The sequence below is a fragment of the Chroicocephalus ridibundus genome, chromosome 1 (genome assembly GCF_963924245.1).
Source record: "Chroicocephalus ridibundus chromosome 1, bChrRid1.1, whole genome shotgun sequence".
Lineage (NCBI taxonomy): Eukaryota > Metazoa > Chordata > Aves > Charadriiformes > Laridae > Chroicocephalus > Chroicocephalus ridibundus.
This window is the reverse complement of record NC_086284.1, coordinates 178,434,557-178,457,091: the sequence shown is the minus strand read 5'-3', so window position 1 is coordinate 178,457,091 and position 22,535 is coordinate 178,434,557. Positions and strand designations below refer to the sequence as shown.

General features: G+C 43.9%; 1 protein-coding gene across 1 annotated transcript; it reads right to left on the bottom strand.

Moving 5' to 3' along the window:
- Positions 1 to 1,483: 1,483 nt before the first annotated feature.
- On the bottom strand, positions 1,484 to 21,849 carry E2F7 (E2F transcription factor 7). The gene is made up of 12 exons (XM_063323992.1): positions 21,613 to 21,849; positions 18,101 to 18,376; positions 15,980 to 16,148; positions 13,240 to 13,521; positions 12,431 to 12,589; positions 11,269 to 11,406; positions 10,261 to 10,455; positions 9,545 to 9,629; positions 8,718 to 9,237; positions 7,600 to 7,870; positions 5,943 to 6,367; positions 1,484 to 4,629 (listed from the first exon to the last, which is right to left on the bottom strand). The coding sequence occupies exons 1-12, from the start codon at positions 21,691 to 21,693 to the stop codon at positions 4,453 to 4,455; spliced, it is 2,778 nt and encodes a 925-aa protein (XP_063180062.1). The 5' UTR covers positions 21,694 to 21,849; the 3' UTR covers positions 1,484 to 4,452.
- Positions 21,850 to 22,535: the final 686 nt, after the last annotated feature.

Genomic DNA, 22,535 nt, shown 5'->3' with positions numbered 1-22,535 from the left:
CGGCATGCCTTAGCTTTGCCTCATTTGTGTACGAAGCCTTTCTTTTCACCCCTTTACATCCTGAGCTATTAAATTTTAAACTATTATGCAGGCCAGGGAGCCTCGCTCAGGAGCTCTGTGGGCTGGAAGGAGAAAGCGCTGCTGTGACTCAAAGATCTCTCAGGAAACCCTCCTTGTTGACCAAGGTGGCCGGTGGAGACCTGCCTGTCCCTAGGCTCCGCTCTGCCGCTGGTTGGAGGCTTCTTTTGCTTCTGCCTCCGACCAGGATTGCCGGCAGCGTTCGACACCTTCCAGCATTGGGAGGTTATTTTTGTCTCCCAGCTGGCTCTGGGCTGCCCAGCCCAGGCTGTGGAGCATTAAGACATTCATCCACGACGTTCCCCTCTAGTTATTTTTTACCTCAAAAGGGGAAATTTTAAGCGCACCAGTGAGGATGAGAACTCCTAGAAGCTACAGCCCTGCTCCTCCCTAAGGAAACAACGGCCACGGTCCTGCCAGTGGGGCTGGAGTGGGGTTAGGGCTTGTTAGTGCTTCCCATACTATATTACATCTTATTATTGTCCTTCCTCTGTCACTTGAAAGGGAAAGTTATTATTGGTAGAGTCACAGGTCAAAAAAAACAACCCATAACAACATTAAGCGAGCTGCTGAGTTTTGCTTTTAGAAATGAGTTTTTGAGGAACTCGGTCAGTTGCAACTCACAGGTGTTTTGCAGCTGTTGTTGGTGACACGGGACGTTAACTCACGTCTCTCCAAATTGTGGGGCGGAAGAGGGCAATACTGGACTCGCTGGAGAACCTGCCACTGATTTTAATGCGAACAAACGCGGGTTTGGGCTGACCTGTGTCTTACGTGTGTGTGCGTGATTAGGGAAAAGAAACGGGGCTGGGGCCACGTTCTCCAGTTCCTTCTGTTTTTTATGAGTGGTTGGTGGGTTTTAAGCACAGACAAAGCAAACGCCGGCTTCCGCCTGTGGGAAACCGGCCTCTGCGTCAGGGGCTGCCTGGCTTTTGGGTGCCTGCGGCTGGTGGCCGGGCAGGCATTGCTGCCATCATCTGGAGAGCCGGGCCGAGAGATGCTGGGTCTGCGGGGTGCCTGGGAGCTGGGCCCCGCCCGGTGGTGGGGCTGGGGATCACCTCGCATGGTTTTGGGCCAGGGCCACCAGGTGTTCCCCTACCCAGCTGCAGGACTTTAAGAACCACATCGTACCGGCCTTTGTGCCTGCAAGAAGCTGGAGTGGGTATCGTGCCCGTGCTTGGGCGAGCTGTTTGTCCTCTTGCTACTCCCTGGGTGCTCACATCCAACAGGGACCGCTCACCTGGATGTGTGGTGGATGGGCATTTCTTTCCAAGAGCACCGTCCATACTGAAATCACAGCCTCAGTCTCACTTTTAATTCCATGTTTATTCTGTAAAAGTTTAATATTTTGCTAAAAGATAGTATTAAAAAAAATATATAAATTCAACCCAACAGTGTGATTGGAGTAAAGGTATACGCAGACAGCTAAAAAGATGGCTAGAGAGCAGGAAAAGCAGGACACCTAATCACTGAAGAAAAGTTACAAACAGCAATAAAATTAATATCTATATTAAACTAGCAGTGCAAAGATACAAACTGGAAGCAGCTTTACATTAAAAATACAGCTTTTTAAATACAGAAATAGCACCAATTTACAAACGATGATCAGAAATGTAAACGTGGCAGGTAGATTCAAGTATAAGTTATACGCCTACCCTCCTCAGCAACTGTCTTGGGACAGGAAGGTTTCACAAACCCTGCAGAACATCCTGGGTACGCACTTTGCCTCAGTGCAAATACAAATTCTGCTTCTCCAAAGCTATTTTGCTGACGAGTTGCTCCTAGTTTATTTCACTTCTTAGCTTTCAAGGAAGGCAAAGATAGGAAAGGGAAACTCAGTCCCTCTTGACAACCCTTGCCCCTTGCCGGTCTAGCTCAGCAGCTCAGGTATGGCAAGTAGCATTGATCCCTTGGCCGCCTGACTGCTTTGGTGGTCCCACTCCTATTTTAGTGAGAATTTTGCATTGACAAAAACAAGACAGCATATCAACCCCCTTTTTTTCTCCCAGGGCCAAATCTGTTTTCGCAACCATGACCCATCAAACAGCTTTGATGGTGAGGGAGTCGATCCTCATTTCCAGACCTGCTGTATTTACGGAAACACAAAACTGGAAGCAGAAATTGGAAAACCGAAGATCCATTTTCAGTCCCTGCATTTTCAAGTATAGTTAGGTTAGTTATGGCACAGAATAACATTACCGATAAAGCGAGGCAATTTTTGCAATGATGCTTCAACTGGAGCGAAGAGGCAACATTAGCTCTGATCCTCCTCTCTGCTCCCAGCTGCCATTTCACTAAAAGGCTGCACCGTACAAGAGGGGAGGAGAAAAGACAAGGTCTGGAGAATCAACGTCCACCATGTCCTCCTGAACCCCAGCACCCTGTTTCCAGCCCCAATGGCAACAAATGCATGCTAGCAGAAGTGCAGGGGCAGCACCGTGCCGATCACACATTGCTTTTCAAAGTGAAATTATTTTAAGTGGGCGTATAAGAAGAAATAATTCAGAAGCAAAAATTGTAAACTTTCACAACTGTAGTGTAATAAAAAAAAAAAACCAACAAAGAAGACCACCTTAAAATTTAGCAGTCTGAAGATTCCTCTTTACCACCCCTGAAATTTCCTGTGATAATTCTACTATAGATTTTCTTTCAAGGAGGGCTTAGCAGCCCTCCTTATAAGGCTGTTATTGGTCTATTCTAAGATAAGGCCACATTACTCAAACTCCCAGCTTCACTAAAATTCCTTCTTAAACTCCATTTTCATAATACATTTCATTATAAAAATAAAAAACCTTATCAAATCCCCAACCCCCAAAGTCCTAGCCTCCCTTAACCAACGAAGTAGCACATCCGACGGTGTATCTACCCTTGGAAAACCAGTACCAGTACCAGTGAGAGAAGAGCTGACAATGCTGGCCCTATGTTTGCTAAAAATCCAGAGTAACGTGATGTCAACAGCAACACTTTCTATCTTTTAAACAGGAAACCACACAAATTTAATTGCAGATTGCTGCACCAGTGAAAACATACCCAAGCATAAGAGCATTAACTCTTAAAATTATGTCCTATACTATTAATAGCACCATGCATCATTTGACGAGTCTGAGTGTTAACTGTTAGACTTTTCTTCCTCTTTATCTTCTCCTAAGGAATACAGATAATTTTTTTCCCACTTCCAAAATTCACGGCTCCTGCTCTTTTCAGATTCTTTTAATGGTTTAGATAGATGTGCACTAAAAGATAAGATCTCCCTTATCTTCCAAGTACGCTCAAATGCGCTATTAACTAGTTATGAAATTCCCGTAAGTGAAGATTTAGGCACTTAAGTACATACCCCTTAAGTAGACTTCAGTAAACCGCTAAATAGGCACTTAAATAGACTCAGCTTAGACTGAATCTAATCATGCGGTTAATGACTTACCAGTGTTCCTTGCTCATAAAGCCTAGACTATATATTTAACAGGAGATGAAATCTTAGCACAGGCCTCTCAGTGGCTTGCCACTCTCAAATTACTTCGTTAAACTTATTTAAGGAACCAGGTTTTGTATTCTTTACATCTAACTTTTACATTTTGCTCAGAGTAAACGAAAAAAAACAACCCAAGGACTAATACAGTTCATTAACACAATTATAAAAACGTTAACATTCACAGTTATTTTGGTCTTAATATTTTTCACATGTATACATTCAGTCATATTGTGTTAAGTTATGATTAATTTTTTCTAACCACAAGTGCTGGGCAAATTGTACAACAACCAACTGACATTCAAGTAATCCTACCCTGAGAAAATCTGTATTCTGAAGCTGCAAAAAAACTTTTTTGCACTAAATCCCACTCCAACGTACAAAATAAATAGCATGAGGGTGCACTGCAGAGGCAGGATTTGACAGATTGGAACCAAGGAAGCAGTTGTTCTCACAACTGCACGAGTTTATCATTTTCACCACAGATTTACTCAGGGTAAGTCAAGTACATGCAAAAAAAACGCTTACCCCAGATAAGTGCTAGACATCACACTTAAAACCATGAATAAAGAACCCCTGGGGACTCCAAGGAAACCTGTTTGCATCTCCTCACAGCAACAGTTTTCCAAATTAAAACCACAAATACAATTTGATGCCCGCAAGGCCATGTGAAGCACAGCATCTGAATTCAAATCAGTACCGAAGGAACAACTCAGTAAAAGGTTTTCCGTATCAAGGATGATTTGTGAGGGTGGTGGTTAATAGAATGGGTGGGTGAATAGATAGCAGGGAAGCAAGCCAAAAGGGATGACATTTTAACATACATCCTCTTGTCGGGTAAGAGCTTGTTCTCTTGTAATGGATACAGGGTCCTAGGACAATCTGCCCACCCTTTGCAATGACTGGAGTTAGTCAGGGCTGGTACTAGAGATTTCCAGTCTCCTCTGCACAGAGCTGGCATTTCTGGTCTGGTTGCCTTCATTTTTCTTCCATGCAACAGGGCCTCCAAGACTTCCGGGAGTTTTGAAAAATGCTTCATGACGTGCAGGACGAATGCTCTTGGGAGTGAGAGGAGTTGACGAAGGCTATTTGTGAAACAAAACCAAGGTGATTCAATCGGGTGTTGTCAAAGCTCACATGCAAGCACACAAACAGAAGACAGCTTGTAGACATTAAGCCCTGTACCCTGCTACTGTAGGGAACCACATCACACATCCTTTCAGAAGCTCCACGTAAAAAGCTACAGGCTTTACCCCTTTTTGTTCTGGAGATGTCTGCCAGTACATCATTTCTGGAAGCTGAAAGCCTCTATCTCATTTCCAACTTAAATGTATTCACGACTAGTTCATACTCATTCATTCTTATGCCAATCTTGTCCTTTAGCTTAAATGGCTCTTTCCCTTCCTTGATGTTTTACTCAATTTTGTTATTTGTTAGCATCGAAGCAGATCTAAAATTAGTCTCCTAAACCCTGGCCACTTGTGTTTTAAGTGTCACTCTACCACAACCTCTAATGTTAGTATCTCTAATCAGATCGTCTGCCAACCAGTCTCTATTTAAGGCTTTTTCTAAAGCTCGAACAAGATAAACATAAAGTAACACTCATAAAGCTTCCAGAAGTTCAATCTATTTGTGACTGCATTAGACAACAGGAAAACAAATCACAGATTTAAGAATGTAAGCTAAAGCAGTGCCAAAATGTAACTGCTAATAGTTGTAAAGACCCAGGTAACACACTGTGACATGACTGTTTTGTCACTGACTGTAGTTCAGATAAATGAGTCCTTCGCTTCTAAATTTCTCTTTTTTCTAACTTGCAACGTGGTAGAATTTTGAAAAAATACCTTTATAAAAAGATCAACAAAACTCACAATAATTGTTTTCAGAACAGAGATCGGAACAGGGGTGAGGAGGTAACCCAGGACACTACTGCCTGAGCAGCGTTGCAGCCAGTTAACTCCTGAATTATGACAAACAATCCTCCTGTCTTCCTAATGTGTTTCTGTAGCCATTGCATAATACACAACGATGGTGTCAAATGGGGAAAAAATATTGACTCGGATTTCTGGGGAAAAAACCCTGTAGCTCATTTTTTCCTCTATTCCCATAAGATTTTTAAAGATTAAGACTTTTATGATTTTAAAATTCCTGTGAAATTTTTAAAACTCCCCATTTCACCATTCAGGGCTAGAGATGCTATGCTGGGCTAAGTTTTTAACACCGTCCCAAGCCCTGCCGCTACTGCAGATGGATATGCAAACTAAGTGGAAGACACCAGCTCCCAGTGTGCCAGCTTCCCACTCTGACACACCAGCACCAGCCTGCAGTGCAAGCTGCCTTCGGTCCCAGTGACCTGGCACCGCTGTTTCATCCTCACTCAACCACTTTTGGCTCTTACCTGCTGCAGCTTCAGAACAGTCACTGGATGCCCCATACACACGGGGGAGTCCAGTTTAACGGCACCGCAAGACCTTGCAAGAACAGGACTCAGGTGGAGAGTGGGGTGAGCTGGTTGCTGGGGATCCACCGAAGGCGTGGGTGAGACCTTGGGGGTAACCACTGCCGTGGTGCCTATGAAAACAGGTGCTGTTGATGCCAGGCCAGACACACTGAAATTCATGGAGGTGGCAGCTGAGAAGGAGCCATCGGGAACTGGGGAAAGAGGACCAGTGACTGTAGGAGAACAGACGACAGGGAATGAAGCCATGGCTGCTGACGGCACCACGACACAGGGGATGCTCATAGAAGGTAACTGGCTTGCAGCCAGGCTGAAGGCACCAGGGGCTTGGTTTGCAGAGAACAGGAAATTAAAACTGCTTAATCCTAAACCAAAGAGAGAAAAAGCAAGGCATTAATACAGTTGACAAATTGAAATTAAGCTATTATAACTTCATCTAGAACAGGAAAGAGGGATGACAACAAAGAAAAAGCCTGGGAAGAAAACTGTGACAAAAGGAAGAAAAAAGAAGGAAGAAAACTGTTACAAACCCACGACTCTTGTGTCAAGCTTCCTTTCTCTACCTGCCTCCACCTCCCTACCTACTGCCTGTTCACTCTATGTGCATCTGTTTACTTTGTTCATGTTAAGTATCAACCACACACCTTGATATTTTCTGCTTCTAACTTCAGTTACAAGCAACATATTGGTTAAACAAACTCTTTTTTTCACTAACAGGAATCATATCCTCTGCTACGTGAAAATATATACGCTGCTCATTAAAAATGAGGAAAAAAACCCCAGCAAATGGAAAACACCCAAAAAGATATACCCCGAAGACTCTCATTTTCCTGAAAACAGCTGAAATACTGTTTTGAAACAGAAGCTCCTCCATTTCCCAGTTTATCTGGCCTTCCAAAACATCAAGATTAACATTTTCAAACTGAGCATCTCCATCCTGTAAGTGAAATCCCACAGACCTCACTCTGTGCCACAAGTGAGTCAAACACTAAAGTAGTGGTCATGGAAATCTGCCACACGTATCCCATTCCCACAAGAGACTCTTCCACTCCACACAAACACAGGCACAAAAAATGGTGGACACCGTTTTGCGATACTTTCAGCTAGTTCCTCGCCATCCCTACTGTGTCCTACAAGCAGGCCAGGTTACACTCACAGTGTCTCAGTTTTTGTGGGGTTATCCCGATGATCCACGTGACAAGACAGGACAAAGTTCACAGATGACTAAATTCACCCACTGAGGGAAATGCTATTGTACTATTCTGGCTGCCTTACTGCCAAACCTAGACTTCCGGCTCCCCTGAGATTTGAATGCTGGGTAGGTGTCTTTTTTGCTGCACATAGTTCAAGCATGTAAAACACACATTACTTATCTCTATTAATTTTTGGGTACCTCAGAAAAATGCTCATATTTTTAGAGAAGCAACATTTCATCTGTAGTCAAAAGAATTCTGAGCTATTAAACTACTACAGAGAACTGCTGACAGTTTTTGTGCCACATATAGACTTATTCACCTATCTGTAGATCTCCCTATTTGAACAGCTCAGTGAACAGATGCAGAAGTTTGATGCCTCCGGATCTCAGGGCTGTCCTTACCAGAAGTAGGCTGAACATAAAGATACTGTGGTAGGAAAGGTTGATTGGCATTTTCTTTAGAGATGTGCTCTTTTCCTGGAGAGGGTTCATCAGGGTTGTTATTCTGAGACCATTTTTCTTGCTCCCGAGAATCTAAAGGCTTAGTAGACTCCTTGTCTGCAGCCTCTGGAGCAGCAGGACTTGCAAGGTCAAGATGAAAATCTTCTAGATGTACAGCAGGTGTACAACCACTTCCTGGGATAGATTCTGCCTTGAGTGACTCAAAAGGCTTCTACGGAAAAACAAAAGAGGAAATGACAAGTCCAAAATGAAATAGCACAGTATAATGTCTCTCATACGCTTCCCTCAGCTACAGAGCAAAATGTGCACCTGCGAAAGGGGCAGCACAAAACTCCTTAGCAAGTCACTAAGTTAAAAATTTTGTTTGTGATGCCTAAGCCCTGTGCTGCTGTTCGCTCTCAGTACTTGGAGACACCAGATAAGAAATACCTGAACTTAGGGATTCATTTCTCTTTATTGACAAGGAAAAACACCTGTTTCAAATGGCTTATATTCAAACACCTTGAGCCTGACCCTCATTTTCAGTAGTTAAGAAAACCATGAGATAGATGCACTTCACCTTCACCATCATCTCCTCTCTCACCAGCCTGCTGTGGGCGACACTGAGCTTGAGAGAGAGGGACTCAGGCTGGAGAGCAGGGGAAAAGTACAAAACACATTTGCCATAGCTCACTAGGGTAAGCAATGCTGCTGCTGTCTGGGAAAGCCCAAGCTAACAGAAGAAGATGAGGAGTAACAGTCACATTGATTTCTTCCCCTCTGGCAGGCCTTTTGTTGAAGACAATGATCATGACACTGATTCCAAAGAACAGCTGACCATCACTTCCGTATGCAAAGCAACCACAGTCCATTTTCCCCTGGTAGTGTGAAAACATCTCCCAGTTAATGCCTATACTTCCTGACACAGCACCCTTACAATTTTATTAACATGTGGGAGGCAGCATTACATCTGTAACAAGAGTGGTGCAGTGAATTTTCACTTCTGAAAACACTGTCTTAGGAAAAAGTCTTTCCTTGCTAACAGGAAGCCTAAGTGATAATGAAATTCACATCTTTACCTTGGGTACTACAAGTGAGAGGGGCACATCACGCTGTTCCATGGTTTGCTTTTTAGCAGCTGGCTCTTCATCATCTACAGGTGCAAAGGGCGATGTGCACTTGTGGGAGCTGCGTTTCTGGCAGGCAGCTGGAGGTACTGCAGCCTGAGCTTCTGCATTCCTGTTTCCCACCTCTCCTGTGGTGGGCAGGGTCTCCCTCAAGTTATTTTCCTGAAGACCACCACAAAACATAAAAAGGGATGAAGACGGAAAGCACAGGAAGGGTTGGCTGGGGAGCAGGGTAGGTTTTCCATCTTCTGTTTTGGAGGCTGCTGGCATGGAAGGATGTAGACTTTGGCTGCTGACCCCATTTAGCAGCGCGAGGTTTGGCACGTCTGCCTGAACCATAGGGAAAACTGCCTGAGGCAAAGGGTTAACACAAAAATCAGAGTCCCCAGGAACTGGAAGAAGGGAGAGAGTTGAGGTTGTGCTTGGGTTCCTTACTGAATTTAATATTGTTTCTGTGGCACAAGCTTTATTCCTAAAAAAAGTAATGAAAAGGGGAAAAATATTTAGTCCAAAATTAAACTCTATTTTATCCTTAAAAGCAAACAGGTACATTGCTGAACATAAACATGGAAAAATTCCACCCCAATAACCACTACTTTTGAACAGTTTACAAGGGGGATCACTTGAAAAAAAATAAAGCAAGCCATGCTGAGACCTATCAGCATTAAAATAATGAGAATCTGGCAATTTTCTATCTTACTCTCATCAATGAAATCTAGCCCTGAACTAAACATAACAAGCACAAAGCTAAAACCGGACGGAAGTTAAGACCAACCTACCTAGTATCTTCCTCTATTTTCTGCCTGCAGACAGCTGCTAGATTTATCATTTTGGAGCAATATTCATCTGAATTCACAATACAGGCTGAAAGAAAAAGGAGCATTCAATTAATAACAGGTAGGTTTACCAAGTATATTTTGATGCTGGCCATATAATTGATATAATTTTTCTATCCTGGCACATTTTTATAACACCCACTAATCACCTAGAGCTAGAACATGCAAGACACTCAGAACTCTCAGTCCCACCGGAGAGGTGCTTGACATCATAATTTCCTATAACAGGGAACTGTGAAAAGCCCTGTAATTGCTTTATCTGTTTTAACAGCTATCCATTAGATTGTTACAGTAAATTCCACTATATTAGGAACCATAAAATAAAGCAAGCTTTTGTGGCTAAAGAATCTTTCCTTATCTATATCACATTTTAACAGAAGCTGTAATATAGTTGCAGTTAGTGAAGAACAGAAACATTTACCAAAAAACAAACTGCAGATTCAAGGCAGTATGGCCCAGATTCATCTCATCTAACTTTAGGCACTTGACGGGAGGGTCCAAGCCAGAAGTCTCATCACATGGACAGTAGAAATACAGGCACCTCCTAAGAGTAATTCACTTAATCAGGCTGATTCCCCCAGTCAAGTGCCTTAAATTGGTGGGCCCACATTTGGGCAGATCCAGTGGGATACAAAAGAACATGCTTCCTCAGTAGTTACCTTGCCTCTCTTGACGTGGGCTGTTGGGCTCAGAACTGACCTTCCTTCTGGTTTCTTCACAAGGCTGTGCGCCGTTAAATGAAGCATGACGTGTAAACCTTTGCTTTCCAGTAGCACAGATCTGATATGGGGCACAGACTCCTCTCTGCGTCCGTGGCAGAGGATCAGATGTTGGGTTATTCCCTCTCGGCTCATCTGTAGGAACACAATTTTTTACAATAGTCCTTCAGGGAACACAGCTCATCATTTAGGCCTCTGCCATGTTACCAAACTTGGCCACAAGAGAAGAGGTAACCTCTATACGATCCCAGACTCCACAACGCCGAAGCAGACCTAAGCTCTGATAGACAAGATAAGGGCTTCCCACCTTTCCATTCCATGGCAGCTGGAGTAGCAGCTACAGTCTAGTATGCATAGCCAAGAGAAGAAAGGGTACTAAGATGGCATGAAGACTATCCTTCACTTCTACTTGGTCCTGGCACTGGCCTGACCCAAATATATTAGCAAAGGACTTTCCTTTGCTCTGGCTTCTAGCCAAGAATCAGCAGCTTAGAGATGCTCTGTCCCACTGCCTCCTTCTTTGCAGATAAACATTTTGTATGAGGGGACACGTGCAAGAAACAGCCCTACTCTACCTTGGTAAGTCCCCTTACAAGACAGTAATTCACTGTCTAGTTATGATGGAATTACAGAGATTTTGCAACCCAGAAAAGCTGTGTGTTTGGAGCTGTAGGATTTGGAGATGTAGGCACTATCTGACATTGCTTTACAATTCATACAGTTATGTAAGTTGGTGTAAAAATACCAGCAAGACACAGTATCCTTCAACATCCCTTGACAGCTCCATACTCTCAGCATAAAGTCTAACAATGTTGAGCTGGCCAGCAGTTAATAATCAGAGGGTGGACAATGAATCCCAAGCCACTCTACCCATGGAAAACAACCTATTGCCACTTGGGAAGGGACTATCAAAATAAAAAGAAAGGAGATGGGAACTACACAACTTACCAGTCTTTCCAGGGAATTCCACAGGCCCAATCCACTTGAAGGCTGGTTTGCGTCCTCGTTCCTCCGTGACATGAACTTTCTTGATCAAGCCTAGGCTGGTGAGAACATTGGCAATATCATACAGTCTTCGTACCTTTGCTAACAAGAAAGGGCATAAATAGTCAAGACAGTCATGTTTACAATGTACAGTACATATTTACATGGTAATTTCATTCCAGAATATCAGCTTTCATAGACAAGGTGGGTAAAATCAAATTGGGATGGATTTAAGCCTCCTCCTGTGAAGCCTGCCATGCCAGCTCCCACCTGCTTCTTGTTGCTTCTTCATATCTTAGCTGTTCACCTATCTTAGCTGCTCAGGTTTAAGCTCACCTATCTCATTTTGAGGTAGCTCAGCAGCTTGCCCAGAAGAGGCAGCTACCTCCACGTGGGATAAAAACAAGCACTTGGGCAAAAGAGGACACATATTTATGATCTTAAAAATGTAACATTCTTAGAAAAATCTCTGTGACTCCAATAAATAACATGTTTGAGCTAAATATGACACCCACAGGTTGCCCAGCTAAACTTCTCACATCCTTCACAGTATTTGGGGTAGAATTTTAAGACTGAAGTGCAAGTTCTTTATTTTAAAAGTGCTTTAAAATGTAAAATAAAAGTCTTTATTTTAGAAGAACTGTTTACTAATGCTGAGTTTTTCCATGTTGTCCAAGGCATCTAAGTACTAGTGCCCACTAACTGAAAAGCAAACTGTGCCATCCAGTTGTGAAAAATTTCTAGGGTGAAAAGGAGAAGTAATACATTTCTGCAGAAAAGAAAATGAATTCCGTAAAATTAAACAATGTTTCATTTCAACAAGTTCTGAAACATCATTCAGAACAGTACAGGAAACAGAGTTAAAGTATGAAAAAAATTCAAACAACAACAAAAAAGATTTTTCTTCATTCTGAAGCTAAAACTTGGAGATAATTGTCAAATTGTCTCTTCCCCACCCCAAGCTCTGTTTTCATAAACTGGCATTTGCAATTAAAAAAACTCTAGACCATATGTCAGCAAAAGATTCCCGACCTGCTCTTGTTGTTACCTACTGGAGTCAGTCCAAACATGGCCCTGTTTCCTTTACTCACTGACTGATTCATTGGTCCGTCAATAGCCAGCTTACTTTTAAATTTGCTGTGGTCCACTGTATCCTGGGTTTCTTCTATCAGTATCTTTGCTGCGACGTCCAGAGTGACTATCTTGGTCTTGGAGACAAGGAACAGCATGACAAACTTTTGGCTCATAATCCGCAACGACTTGTCCTTTCTGCTGTTTGCAGATGCTGTGTTACAAATAATACCCAAGCCTCTTAGCATACGTCATCCATCACAGCAAGAAAACTAACAAGTAGGTTTCTCACACACAAAAGCAGTAAAGTATTTCCTTGTCCGGAAGCAGAAATCTTTTGAAAAGCAGCAAATAACTGAATAATGCAGACGGAAGTCTCTCTTCAAAAGGCAATAAAAATGAAAGCTTGCAGAAGTAGCTTTTAGGAAGTCAGATTCCAAAGCTGATTCTATGTTACGTTGCACAGTTTTGCACCACTGTAATTTTGTGACCCCAAAGGACTTTGCAACTTCAACACTATCTATTATATGGGCAGTATGCAAACACTGGACAAATGGAAGATGGCACCTTCTGTCGGGATAAAGCATTTACTGCCAGGTACAGGTGGGGAATGCAGAACTAGAGTGTCTGGAAAAAGTTCCTGCCAGTCTGGAGGACAGAAGGAAAATCTGTCCTGAAATCCATGGTAGGGACAGGATGGAAGGAAGAATTCTGTCACCCCCACAGTGAATTGAGCACCGTTTTGCAAAGAATATTTTTTAAAAATTATTTAATTTAAAAGTAAAGCAAGGGAAAAAGTCACATAATAAACTGGAGAAAGAGACTTGTGTCTGTGTATCACATCACACACGTTAGTTATCTTACCAGAGGTGCAATCTGGTTCTGAAAAGTCCAGTAACGGTCCATCTTGAGTATCTGGAATAGTTTCCTTTTTCCGTTCTCCAAATTTGTAGTCCAAGTCCTGCTCCTTGTGCTGGAAGGTCATTAGCTCTCCATACTGCACCTCTCCTGCTTCCTGAAGCGTTTTCAGAGTCTGACTTAGGTTGTGCCGCCCATGCCAACAGTACTGGTTCTTGGCCACACGGCTAACCAAGTGCAATGACTCCAGGACATTCACTATATCGTAAATTCGTCTCCGCTCAACTCCTGTTTTAAGAAGGGAAGAAATAAAAAAGACATAGATGCTCATGTAGTTTTAATGTGCTCTTCAGCAGAAGCAGAACAGAGAACAGGCTGTTTCTAATACTGAGTGTTCACAATACATTTTTCACTGTTCACCTGGACACATTACATTAGATCCATCCAAATTTGCACAATTAAGAACTGACTTATGTATGGTCAACCCCATGGTATGATGTTCATTGTCTATTTTGTTAACTGCAGGCCTAACCATTGCTTCAGCTCAAAGCATCTACACTGCGTTTAGAAGAACTGATTGCAGTCTGTCCAGCCCCCCTCACTCAGACTTATCCAGACTGCCCTGAGGAATAGGGGCAGAGGAATTCAGAGCACTTTGGCCCTTCTTGTCAGAGACCTTCAGAGCTCAGACACATACCTGTGTGTAACAGAGGGCAGGAAAGGGTCTGCGCCTGGCACTGACACAAGGGAGATATAAAAGCCCACTCCTACAGGAACCACTGGGAGTGTGGTCCTCCACTTGCTTTTCCAGTGGCACAATTACTTGCTAAGCATGTACCAAGCAAAGGAGCACCAAAGGCTTCACAAAGTGCAAAGCAGAGGAGAATGAGACCTACTGTTCCCAAATGCAGCGGAAAGAAGTCCTCGGTGCTGGCTGGGTTTGCATCAATGGGAAATCTACGAAATACGTCCAACTTGGGTTCAGTCTGACTGAGGGAACTGAATATGAACAGGCCAGTGGTTCTGCTCACTGTCCTGAGTACTTGTGTCCAGCGCTGTTTGAAGCATGCTGTTATATGTAACACAGTGCACCAGCATACAGCTGGTGGCATCCCTTGCACCAGAAATCCCATAACAGTTAACATGAGCTGAGGAGAACAAGTGCTAGCCAAGGGGAAAGGTTTTGAAAGACTTCCCTGTGGAAGGCAAGGCCTTGATGTATCTGTTTACCCATCTGGAGAATACAGATAATACTTACCAGCTTCAAACGGATATTAAGATAAACAATTCATGAGTATTTCCAAGTGTGTGCAGATCTTGGAGTGAAACGTACTCCGGAAAAACAAGAGTGCTACACATATCCTGGTGTCTGACAGGCACTAGCGGCACAGCCCCCTTTATGGGCTTTCCATAGGTCTTCAATGAACAAAGCAATACACATTTGTAGCAAAAGCTGTATTACAACCATCATTTGTTACACAGAGAGCAGCAACAGTAGTGACTGATTTTGTGGTCCCTGAAGCAAGTGGATACAGTCAAGCAAGAAAGTGAAAACCGAAGGGAGAGCAAGCACACCCCCTTCTGGGAGGTAAAATCCCCAACAGTAAGTTTTAAAACAAAGTTTCTAGTTATTTAGGAAAGGTAGTGCCACTCCCAACACAGCATAAAGCACTACTCATGTTCAGCTGTACAAGGTTGGAGCATGAGCATCTCATGCAAATACAGGAAGAAGTAACTGCAAAATCTAAAAGAACAATTAATTTAAAAAGTAATTTATTTAAATATTTACTTCATCTGAATTCTCTCCTATTTCCACTTCCCATTGCCAAGGCAAATAAATAAGTATTTCAAGGACTTTCTTAGCAGTGTCACAGCGGACATCACTCTTCTGTTCCTTTTTTTCCCCAAAACAGACACACCTCATTTTTGCTACCTCTTTTCTGTTAAATACCTGAGTTCTAAATGTAGATACAATACTTATTTAGTTTAAATCCAATTTTGAAAGCCCATCCTAGCTAACAGGCTAACTCTCCAAGGACCCCGATCTTTTTGTTATTGGTGTGACGTGGCCAAGTCCGCTCTCCCAAGTTGTATTACTTCTCTCAGATACATCATTAATCTTTTACCTAAGACCAAACTTAACAGCAGACCCAGCAAACAGGCTACTGAATACCTTCTTGCCACCTCAACACAACACATTTTCTCATTCTACTCTTGCAGGTCTCCTAGTAACCTCCCCTCAGAAGACAATATTTAAAGCTAAGATAACCTTGATGAACCATGACATCTTGGAAGACACAATGTCAGGCACATTTCTGAAGTCAGGCAATAAGCCCAACTGATTTCTTACACCTACTAGTTTGCAATTGTTTCCCCAGACACTCCATTTTGACAAAATTTGTTGTTCGTAAGTCCTCCTTCAGAGGGTTTGTAACTCACAGCTCCTTCAGTGTTCAGCAAATTGAAAATTTAAGAAAGGAACAGAGTTGGTAAACAGTTGGAGGACAGATATGTCTAGTAAAAAGTACTGTCAGAAAGCAGATTTCAAAATGGTAGCATTATAAAGCAGTAAAGACGCTTGGGAATATTAGGCATTTCCAACTCTTGATTAGTAAGATTAGAAGAGCATTCAGACCCAAAGAAAGGCAGACCTTGAATGTACTCTGTAAGAAGGTTGATATTTTGAAGGCCCTCCTGTTGAGTTACTCCAGGTGAACAGTTACCCCATTTTTGCTGGCATACATACCAAGAATCGAAGCCACTTCATCCAAAGAAATAGTAGTTTTTTCTGTTGACAACGGATAACTTGGATAGCGAGCTAGAAACTTTTGGCACAAGAGTCCTAAGCTTTTCTGTTTTCTGCTGGGCCTCTGCTTTTCAAATTCATCAACCGTGCTGTCGTCTACCATATCATACTGTTAAAAAATAAATGTTAACCCTTTAGTGCAGAGTTTTAGAAGCAAGGCATAACCAAGCGAGACATATTTCAAATGTTAGCAATATTTAAGCTTGGACTTTCTAATAATAAAAAAAACATGGACTCCTTGCAAACACAGAGCACTTGGGTGATACTTTTTTGCTTGCAAGCTCTTTTTAATTCACCACCCAAGTTATCTACAGAAAAACTCCTATCTGCAAGATCATAAAATAATGGTTATGCATAAGGAAATAAAACAGGGAGACCAAACACCCCAGACTAGCAGATAGTAAGATCCTACTTGGAAGGAATGTTCCTTTTTGAGAGGAGGAGGAATATTCCCTCAAACACCTCTGGATCTAATAAACCAGAAGATGTACAAGCCATCAAAGAGTTCCTGAAAAACCTTTCAAGAGATTTTACTGCCCTTTACAGTGCCTCTATAACTTTAAAAAACTGGAGGTTGGGGGGGTGGGGGGGAGAAACTGATGCTAGGAGACTATAAAAGGCACCACCCAATCTCTGAACCTTAAGTTCAGTCAAGCTGTTAGCTTAAGTGAAGTCTATAGGATGGCCTGAATATGGTCTTTCTGTCCCTGCAGGGGGAAAAAAAGTAAAAACCACAAAAAACTGTGATGGCAAGAATATATGAAGAGGTATGTGTATTTATTACAAAATGAGAATGATGAAGGATTTTTCTGCAGTGGTAACTTTGTGGTTTTGCTTCTGTGTCAAAAAAGGAAAAACAAGATAATCTCACCCTCTGGCAAAGAAAAGCTGAGAGTGGTGGCAGCTGTTGAAATTCATGTTTTCTTGCTTATGAGATCTTAACTGTCCTTTGTTGGTTGTGACTAAGTGACCTTGTGGCAGGCTGTTGCTGTGATTGAATCTGAGTTTTATCAGGTATTCTTATAGTAATACTCTTACACCTGTTGTAATTCAGATTTCTGTGTGGAGAAAATTATTAAGTGTAAGTTTTATTAACTAGAAAATATTTGAACTGTTTATAGTAGCCACCCCAAAAACGCTATATCTTGGCAGGCTTGGAGTGGTAATAAACTAACCTTTAACATTGACTGTTTTTTACTTACTGGAAGCTATGTTACGAATTATCTTTAGAGAACTGTTTGCTCCTTTATGACTACCTAAACTGCAGAATTCTGCAGACTACTGTCACTGTAGATGCTGTAAAATCTACACTTAAAGAGTGATGTTTACCTATCAAATGATGTTTCTCAGTAGGAGGGCCCCAGAACTATCTTCCTTTCGCTGAAATCACCAGAGGAGGAACAAAAAAAAGTCTGAAGAAAGAAAACTGTAATGATACTTATTACGACTTGATGTCATTCTCTCCATGGTGAGACTCCCTAAAGCGAGGAGAGGGATCGGCCTCCTCCTTGCCTGAGTCTTGGCAAGTGAAAGTCTTCCTAACACTTGACCGTGCTCTCTGACTACTGGTTTGGGGGCTGGTATGGAAAGGGGGATAAAGGTTTCAACTGACCACTCTGTCGGGCTGTTGTGGACAAGGTATAAGATTTCAAACATACATTGAAAAATATGCCCTCCTATTGTCAAATGCTATTGCAAATGCTGCCTGTCTGTTTAAGAATGACCTGGCAATTTTCTTTCTAATGTGGTTCAGAAAATAGCATCAGAACTACTTAAATTGGGAAAAATTACACATTTAAGCTCTACTTCCTTCACTGTCCTTTTGAGTAATATTCAGGCTCTTGAGGGGTCTCAGGTCAGTTACTAGTAAGACAGTTACTTTTTAGTCTTTGAAAGTCCTACTGCTCAGCCAGTGCTGTGTAGGCAACTGTCCTTGGGAATGTTTTACAATTCTGCAGTTTTCCATAGGGAGCAAAGGACCAGTTGGAAGAAAACTGAGGAACAACTTAAGGAAGGTCTGAGTCCTAATTGAACATAAGGTAATTGTGTTCTGAGTCTCACCTGTAACGAATCAGGTGTGTCACTCTGCTCACTGTTTTCTATGGGTCTGAAGAGCTCTTTCTTCTTTTCCCTGTCCCTCATGTCAGGGCTAGCAGCACTAACAAGAATCTTCAGGTTAGCAGTGGGGGTCCAGGGATCAGGCTGAGGTCTGTCAGTGAGTTTAACAGGTGTAATTGGATTTCTTTCCGGGGTGCAGCCTTTTTGCTTTGATAAATCAACTGGTTCATTCTTAATGGGAGTCTTTGGGGCCATCCTGGATCGATCAAATATGTTTTCCTATTAAAAACAAAAAGTTCTTTAAAAACAACAGGAAAGAAAACAGTCCAACAAGCAATTTCATTGCTTTTATGAAGGTAATTGCAGTGACTCATGTCTTGGCATTCATAGCTATATTAAGCACAATTCTTCTGCCTTCATTGGAAGCGGTAAAATATTCTACATGCTAGCGTACTGGAGGCAATGTGTATGAGATACTACCCTGAATCACAGAACCTGAGGTCAACCAGTCCAACTTGTGGCCTACCAGGCTTATAAACTCTGACAGTTACTACAAGACAGTGCTCCCCATGAATGTAAATCACCAAATTGGATTGAAACTGAAATAATGCATTAGCCGTATTACACTTAGCAAGAAAACACTGTGTTCTGCTTGAAAGGTCCCCAGTGAAAAGCCATGCTGGGGATACAGCTCAGACTGTCATAAAATGTCAAAATAAAACAGTTGTAGCTTCATGTGCAGGTGAAGCAAGCTTTGCATCTGTACTATCTGCTGCCCAAAGCAATGAAGAAAGTTTCCATAACTGTATTCTCTGAACACAGCTAAGAGCTGCTAGAAGGAAAAGTCTAATTCATCAGCTGATTTTTATCATTCTTGAATGAAGCTCAGCTTCCTCCATTCCCTAGCTGCAATCAAACTTTTTTCATATTTCATCTTTGGGTCCAATTTTACCCCTTCCTCTTACTGCAAGAATTATCACTACAGATCAACTAATGTCAAGGGACTGACTGAAGAAAGCATCAATGGTATCCTTGAGCTGAGATACATTTTTGAGCAACAAGAGATACTATTTCACCCTAGTCTGTTAGTGCAAATACTTCATGAAAACTAAAGGAATTAAGTAGACGGGATGTCATATAGCTTTCTTTGTGGGATATCAAAAATTGAGGTCCAGGTATCCTAGACGTGGCACAGAGCAGATTTCCAGAAATGCCCATGCAGAAAGTTGTTTCTTTTTGCCCAGGAAGATCAACGTTCTGTTCTTGGATAGCCCAGCTATCCCTTGATTCTCTGTAATACCCTACAAACAGGACACTGTTTTTGGAGCTCTAGCTAATATTGCTCAGTAGTGTCTAGATTTAGTTCCTTGAAATGATTGCATGCACCTTGAGCGAAGTGAGAGAGAGAAAGCAAAGCAGACATTATCATCAGAAAGCTAGCAGAGCTTATAATTTGCTGGAATTGGGACTGAAGCCTTTGGAACCACAGCAAACTGCTTTTAAACTATAAATCAGGCTTGTAGTCATTTGCTCTTCGGTCTAGCTGTGGCTATTTGGTGTTGGTCTCAAACTGAGCAAGTCTTCATGCTCAGACTGAGATTACTACTTCATTTTTTTTTTTTTCAAAATGAGTTTTAAAAATCTAGCATGACAACTTTGAGGCTGAATATTGTTATGTATTTTATTTTGTGCTGCAAGAAGTCCAATTCTGAAGTGGAATATAGCCTGAAAGAAAATGTTAAATTACTATTGTTTTTCGGTAAGAACTTTCACAAGTTTTATTTGGAACAATTCAGCTATCACTAGCTGATATAGATATTTAAATAGGTGATTCCAAATATCACCTTACCAGGTACAGTTTAGCTAGAAAGCAGTAAGAAGTTCCAGTAATAACTGAAGCTGGCTTTTACTAGGAGAACTTGTGTAGCATTCAAACTGGAAACAAATTTGGCACATCAAAAGCATTGTGCTCTGAGCACTGATGAAGAACACTTCTGCATACATTCACCTATGAATTACCCAAAAGTATGTAATAAATATCTCCTTTTACAGTTAACAGTTAGCCAGTTGTAACTTACCACACAGTGATAAATAGGGGTCAATTTAGAGGCCATGCTACTTCTTGGAATATATGTTCACATAGTGTTGGCACTCAATATATTCTTGCAATTTCACATTTGGCAGTGAATCAACACTTAATCTGCAATGGTGAAAGTCTGCCTTCCCTTCAAGTTCCTGTTCACCATGGCTGGTGCTAATGGAACTGCAGTGAGGGCAGCTGAAGCAACCTGCTGTTCTACTACCTCAAATCTTCATGTTTGTGCAAATATCACAATGAAAAAAAGTGGTGGCACTACAACAGAGGTATACACCTAGTATCAACCTTTCAGATCTTTATTTCTTGTATGTCATAATTGCCTGCTAAGGTAAGAAATGCTTTCACCTCCTCTCTTTTTTTTTTTTTTTCAGTAGATGCAATATTCCATGAACTCCTGGCTGTATTGTACAAAATGGCAAGGGTAGTTGGTAGAACTACCAACTACGAGATTCACCTTGATCCAAGCAGAGATGGCTTACAAATACAAGAGGAAAGGAAAGGTTGGCTTAATGAACTCAGTATATAAGCAGGAGTTGAAACTAATATCTGAGACAATAGGAGCCAAGTCTGACAAAAACTATGTGATCTTTGGAAGACTCAGACTGAGCACGGACAGCAAGTCGTGAATTTAGTCTAGTTCAGGAGACATTATTGAGCAAGGTATGCCCGAGATTAGATATCCTGTCTCCTGGCTGGCGGGGCAGGAAAGGAATGACGAGCATGCTCCTTGCCAAGTGGCACTACTTAGCTTCTTGACCTAGGAACGCCACTGTATGGATACAGGCATACTTTTCCAGGCCAGAAGGCAAGCACAGCAGACATGTACATCAGCACAGTCAAACTGCTGCTAAATAACTGGACCACACTATTCCCATGTCATGTCAGGCCTGGTGTTGGTTAGGTTTTGAACAGTGAGTCTGTACTAAAGTCTCCTCCACCTTACTCAGTGGTAGCCACTGGGATGCTTGAGATTGCCTAGAGAGTTTTACTTATTGAGTGAAAGCTAAAAACTGTTTCCCTGGGAATAATGTCAGAGTATAATCACTTCAATTGCTGACAACGGTGGCTTGACTCACGGGTGGTTTACTGGATTGTCTTTTTACCCTAATGGTAGGGCCAGACACCCCTATGCTCCAAGGGCCACCAGGTAAGGTGCTGCTGTACAGACCACCGTGGCAGGAGAGACCAGTTGCGCTGGTCCCATGGGCAGCACCCCAAATGTTGCCATGGGGAACGAGAGGGACACGATCCGGGGCACGCACCCAGCCCGAGCCAACTCAACTCCAGTCGCCCCGGGCTCGGGCTCTGCACTCCCGGCCGCCCCCCCATACCCCGCCCGGGCCGCCGCGATGCTCCGCACCGGGAGCAGCGGAGTAATGCGTGAGGGACCCCCGCCCGCCCCGGCGCCCCCGCTCACCTTCTGGGCCCCCTCGGCGCGGCCCCGCCGCCCCGGCCGGCCGCCGGCCAGGTCCCGCAGCGCCAGGACGCTCACCTCCATCTGCAAAGCCAGAAGGCGCTTTGAGCCCGGCCCTTAAGAGGAGCCGCTTCCCGGCCCCGGCGGGACGCGAGGGCAGGGCGGCAGCTCGGGGACACCCTCCCGGGGAAAGAGGGAGGGAGGGGGCGGCCGCCCGGGCGGCGGGAGGCTCGGCGCCCTCAGCCCGGCGGCGGCGGCCCGGCTGGGGCGAGCGGGGGGCGCGCGGCTCTGCCGCTCCCGCCAGCCGCCCTCAGCGGCATCGCTTCAGCAGCCGGCCAATCAGGGGCGGCCCGCCGGGGAGCCCCGGCCGAGCAGCCGTCCAATCAGCGGGCGGGCAGGCGGCGCGCGGCAAGCAGGGCTCCCGCCCGCGCGGTCCCGCTTCGCTCCTTTTCTGCGCGCGGGCGCCGCCGGCCCTTCCCTCCCCGCCCCCCTCCCCGCGCCCCGCTCCCGCCGCCGGGCCGCCAGCGCGAGGCGGGCCGTTGGCAGGCGGGAAAGGGCCGCCTCGGGGCGAGCAGGGCCGGGCGGGCGGCAGGTGGGGCTGGGCTTCCCCCCGCCAACTCCTGGGCTCCCCGCCGGGGAGGTCCAGGCTCCCGCCGGGTCCCTGTGGGGGCGGGTCTGTCGCCGAGGGGCTCATTCCTGATGGGAAAGCCGCCGTTGAGGGGGACGGGGACCATCTTGTCCGGCGCCGTCTGGATCAGGCCTTCAGACTGAGGGGGGAGGAAGGGCTGAAGCAGCGTGAGGCGGATGCAGCCGCTGTCCCTCGGCCGCCGGCCCACGAAAGACGGCGTCGTCTCGGGTGGAGAGCGGCAGCCCGGGCCGACGGTGGCTATGGCGGCTCCCCGCTGAGGGAATCGAGGGCTGAGCGC